The sequence below is a fragment of the Nuphar pumila genome, chromosome 3 (assembly GCF_984573655.1).
Source record: "Nuphar pumila chromosome 3, dmNupPumi1.hap1.1, whole genome shotgun sequence".
Classification (NCBI taxonomy): domain Eukaryota; kingdom Viridiplantae; phylum Streptophyta; class Magnoliopsida; order Nymphaeales; family Nymphaeaceae; genus Nuphar; species Nuphar pumila.
Window position 1 is genome coordinate 10473381 of NC_143251.1, and position 5246 is coordinate 10478626.

General features: G+C 48.6%; 1 protein-coding gene across 1 annotated transcript; it reads left to right on the forward strand.

Annotated features, from left to right (window-relative positions):
• The first annotated feature begins 1363 nt into the window (after nucleotides 1-1363).
• LOC149841926 (F-box/LRR-repeat protein 14-like) lies at nucleotides 1364-4324 on the forward strand. Its single transcript, XM_090001217.1, has 2 exons — nucleotides 1364-3186; nucleotides 3905-4324. The coding sequence occupies exons 1-2, from the start codon at nucleotides 1386-1388 to the stop codon at nucleotides 3916-3918; spliced, it is 1815 nt and encodes a 604-aa protein (XP_089857343.1). The 5' UTR covers nucleotides 1364-1385; the 3' UTR covers nucleotides 3919-4324.
• The last annotated feature ends 922 nt before the right edge of the window (nucleotides 4325-5246 follow it).

The window sequence follows — 5246 nt, forward strand, 5'->3', positions numbered from 1 at the left end:
CTACCTGCAATAACCAAACAATGCCTTAATGGCACACAAGACGACATGCCTTCTTCATCGATAGCATGATGAGATGAAAAGCTACTCACGGTGCCTTAATGGCACTGGTTGGAATGTTTGTGAATCATTGCTTTCTTCCATGATGCCTAACGACAACAGAAATGAAGAGAAGACAATGGAATGTTTTGTAACACAAGGCAGGCACGAGAAGGCGACAGTGTGTTGTACAACAGGATAAAAAACAAGGCGGAAAGCTCGACTGGAGACGAAGGCAAAATTTGCGTTGATAATGGAAGCACTGTTACAACAGATGGCGCAGGCGAACGTCTCCACTTTAAATGGTTAACATCAAACTTTCTGGAAGGAGGACTTTTTTGTCCTTTTCCCCACCCGTCGTTTCACAACTTTTGAATGGAGGATATTTTTGTCATTTCCTCGAACCGTCATTTCAGGGCAAGAAAATCAAGTAAGGGTGATTAAGTCTTTGCAACAGCACCAGAGTCCGATGCAAAGTTATGTCAACATACACGGGAATACGAGCCCCATGTGCATGAATACGTGGCGCTCATTCGATCCCCCGAACACGGACGTGGGATTCAGTGAATCATCGGGGGCGAACATACACAACCCTCTCAATATTCACAGCCTCTTAGGCAAAAGGGTTCTCTCTTTCTTGGTAGGTGTGTTTGGAGAACAAAAGAGGGCCATAAATGTAAAGTTGACGCTCTCCCTAATCCTTTCTTACCCTTAATTGTTAATATGCAATGTAATTGATTTATTTTTCAAATACATTTGTCAGTTTTCAAATATGCTCACACATTATCGTTGAGTGAGATGCCCCCCCCCCCCCTTCTCAACGGTCCTGAAATCTCTTCAGGATTTAATCATTTTTTTAATTGAGGATCAATTTTCTTAATGGCCCTTTTCCATTGACCCGTACCCCTATCTTTTGGTTTCACCTTGAAGAATTTGGATACGCTGCAATCACTATGCACAAAGTGCATGTGCCCTTACACTTGACCGTCATCCATCAGCCGTAGGGCCCCACAGCTTACAGATTGTGTCAGAAGATGAGTGGTGGTGGTATTCCGGCGATTAGTGATAATGGTGCGAAGAGTGATGAATGATGGTGATGACAAAACTCTTGGTGCAGATTGATGGAGGGATTTTTTGATTTTTTTTTTTTACAAATTTGGAAGGGCAAAGGCCAAAACGAAAAGAGATTGCCCCCCAGTTTTCCTTCACGTTTCCCAACTGCAAAATCTTGGACACGTGGCGAGGGCCTATATTCCATGGCAGTAATCGGACCCCACGATGAAGCCCAATTGGAAACATTTTAAAAAAAAAAATCCGAAATTTGCGGAACCTTCCAAAATGCAGATTACATGACTCTCTCGTATTCCCTGCGTCTGGAGGAGAAGCTGCGAACGAACTTCACTCGCTCGCGCTCCCAAACGTCGCTTTCCATCCGACGACGCCGATCCCCAAAAAACGGCCGCCGGGAAGTGATAGAGGCAAAGATGGCGGAGGAGGGCGGTTGGCCGGAACTGCCGGAGGAGTGCTGGGATCTGATACTGGGACGCCTCTCCCACCGCCACGTCGAGTCCGCCTCCCTCACCTGCAAGCGCTTCCTCGCCATCACCAACCGCCTACGCCGCTCCCTCTCTCTCCGCTCGGACCGCTGCTCCTCCGCCCTCCTCGCCCGCTTCCCCAACCTCGTCCGCCTCGACGTCTCCGGCGGGTTCAGCCTCGATCTAGGCCTCCTCCTCCTGGCCGTCGCCGCTTCCGGCCTCAGGCTCCGGGCCCTCGACCTCTCCGGCCAGGGGCCGCTGCCGCGGGGCCGCCTCCAAGAGCTCGGCCGGAGCGTCGGTTCGCTGAGAACCCTCATCTGCTCCAGAGTTAGGGCTTTTCAGGACGGGGATCTTCTCGTAATCGCCGGCTCGTTCCCCGATTTGGAGGAGCTCGACGTCAGCTATCCGACGGAGGAACCGATCGTCGATTCTTGGTCGGAAAACTGCTGGCCGTCCCCGGGGGCGGTGAGTGACTCCGGCGTCGAGTTCATGTCCCGGAAGCTCGGATGTCTCCGGTCGCTGGATCTCTCCGGGAACTACTGCATCACCGACCGCTCACTCTTCGCGATCGCCTCCAATTGCGCCTCCCTCTGCCGGATCGCGGTCCTCGACTGCGGATTCGTGAGCTCGGCCGGCGTCTTAGCCGTCACCTCGCGCTGCCGGCGTCTCGTCTCTCTGGCGGCGAACGGGAGTAGGTTCTTGTCCTCGTCCCCGGCGAGGAGCTTCCTGGTTGACTGGAGGGAATTGCAGAGCGTCGATCTCTCGGGGATGGTCGTTTCGGACGAGCTGCTCTTCCGAGTTGCCGACCTGAGCCGGTCTCTCCGGCGATTGATCCTCGCTCGATGCCCGGAGCTCTCGTTCCCCGGGGTTTCGATCGTGGTCCGGCGATGCGGGCTCCTGGAGCATCTGGATCTGGAAGGGGCCAATTTCCTGACGGACGAATTGGTGCAAGAATTGGGATTTCGTCTCGCCAATCTCAGATTCATCAATATGAGTCATTGCCGCCGCCTCACGAACGAGAGCTTCCGCACTATTCTGACGAACGCCACCAATCTGGAAGAGATTGGGATGGAAGGGACAGGTTTGGGGGCAGGGTTAGGGTTTTCCGATTGCAATTTCAAGAGGGGAAGGGTTCGGAGATTGAGATTGGGGTTGAACAAGAAACTGGGGAACGATACATTGGGGGAAATCGGCGAGATCTGCAGCAAGATTGAGGAATTGAGCGTGAACGATTGCTTGGGGATTAGTGGTGTGGGGCGATTGGGGGAGTTGGAGATCCTGCGCGCGGGTGGGTCGGGTTTCTCGGACGAGGGGTTGGAGGGTCTGGCGAGGAGTTGCAGGAGATTGGCGAGGCTCGACCTGGAAGGGTGCTTGAGGGTCTCGGAGGGGGGGGTGAAGGAGGTGGTGAGGATGTGCAGGGGGTTGAGGGAGGTGAACCTGAGCGGGTGCGGCGTGAGCACGGGGCTCCTGAGTTGGATGGTGATCGCGAGGCCCTCTCTGAGGAGGATCGTTGTTCCTTCCACTTCCCTTCTCTCCCAGACCCGCAGAGAGAGCTTGCTGCTGGGGCATGGCTGCTTGCTTTGTAGCGCCGAGGAGTGGAGGGAAACAATCAAAGGTAGCAAATTTTCTCTTCAAGTTTCTGGGTTTGCACTTTGGCCTTTAGAGAATAATGAACAGTATAGTTTTATCCTTCGATATGTCTAAGTCTTGGGCTCTGTTTGGGAGCCGACCGTCGGAGGGCACCGGAGTGGAAGCGTGGAATCCACTGCCGTCCACATATGTTTGGGAGCATGGAAAACCTGTATTTGAGGGTGTTCAGGATACAGTTACGGACGCCATTTCCACGTTTCGACCACCGTCGCAAGGAGGTGGTAATTTCTAATTTCTATCCGATGACACCTCCGATGGTGCTCCGGCGGTCTCCAATGGCCATCCTACCTATCTTATTGATTACCAAATAACTCCAAGTGGAATCCCTCTCGTCTTTTTTGCTCTGCCTTTTTTCCCCTTCTCTACACTTCTCCAAATCAGATATTCACCTGAACCCTTGTTTCCTTCCATGAAAGAATTTGGTTTCTATCTGGGTTTTGTTCTATCTTGAGATTATTGTTTCTTGGAGGATTTTGTTCTTCAATTCTCGTTCTAGTTCATTGTGTGCTTGTTATTGCTCTCTTTTATGGTAATGAAAATGTTGTTCTTCTTGTTGCTTTGGGGTTTCTCATGAACAGAGCTGGGGCTTTTCTTTTCTTGTTTGATTTGGGGTTGGTTGTTTGTCTTCTTGAACATAATCGTGTTTGGGTGTTATTGAGATTTTCCTTGGTTCTTTGAATCAGGGTTTGGAAGATAGAGATGGATGGAGGAGTCGTTGGCAATCCCAAGTAGCAGAATTGAAGAGGAGTGTGTAGAAGAACTCTGAGGAAAACTGGTCATGGAGAGCAAGGATGCGCACGCTGTGAAGGGAGGCATCAGCAGAAAAAACTTTTCCCTATATATATATATATATATATATATATATATATATATATATATATATATATATATATATATATATATATATATATATATACCGTATACATAGTTTTTTCTATTTTTCTGTTTTGGGGCCAAATTTACGAGATATTGTAGATGAAGAAAATATTGAATCGTTGGCATACTGACACCCTGTTGTTGGCTTGCTTAGTCCTCAAATATTTTAATACAAGTCTTTGCTGCAAATCATTTTCTCAGTTAAAAAATGAAATTTTGGCCAGCTATTCAGGATTCAAATTGAGAGGAACACAGTTCCTGTTTTTTGTTCATGAAAAAATTGTGATGCATTGCCATATCTGCTGATGCAGTGCTATACCTGGTTCTCGTTGAAGGCCATGTTGCATTTTTTTTACACAAGCTGAATTAAGGGCACGTTTGTTATGCGATAAAAGAAGTTGCAGGGCATATTTCTGCCCCAAAATGACATCCTCCCAAACAGTTTCAAAAATGGATTTAGTAAGTTTTGCCAGAATTTTAATGGTGCTCACAGACAAGCAGGTGGAAAGTACCAAATCCACAGAATTTGTGGATTTCACACTTTCCCAACACAGCTACCCACCGAGTGGCAGCTCCCAAACACAGCCTTAATGTAAATGAGCTTGTTATGTCAGATGTGCCGTATATGTGCAGCATTTCTCTGTTTTTGTATAGAAGGGGAGATGCAAATTGGAGCAATTAATTGCAACATGTTCCTTCAGTTTTGTTTTTGAGCTTTGGAGAATGAACAGTTCACTTTTTTGGTTTTGATCCATGTATATTATAGATGAGCTTGTGATGTGAGCGAGTGAATGTGATTGTGTGTGGGCAGAGAAGGGGAAAATGCTAATTAGACCACGTTTAAATCAATTGGTGCATGAGCAGTTTTGTCCACTTTTTTTTGTGTGTGTTATTAGATGACAGAGTAACCCCAAAGAGGGGGTTGGCCCAACCTTGGCTGTTAGACGGGCAGTCAATGTTCGATTCCCATGGGTGTTGCCCTCCAGCGCAAGCCTATGCATAGCATAGGCCCCGGGGGCAGGGTCCTAGCCTCGGAGTTTTACGCTATTGAGATGTGTCTTGTTCTTTTTTTCTCCTCTTGTTCATGCAGTTGGGGTGACTCATAAATGGAACACACTGTTATCCAAGGCTGGGGCCTTGGACTTCGAG

What these genes read in the sequence shown, in the direction of transcription:
- LOC149841926 (XM_090001217.1), top strand. Translation starts at nt 1,386, where the DNA reads ATGACTCTCTCGTATTCCCTGCGTCTGGAGGAGAAGCTGCGAACGAAC.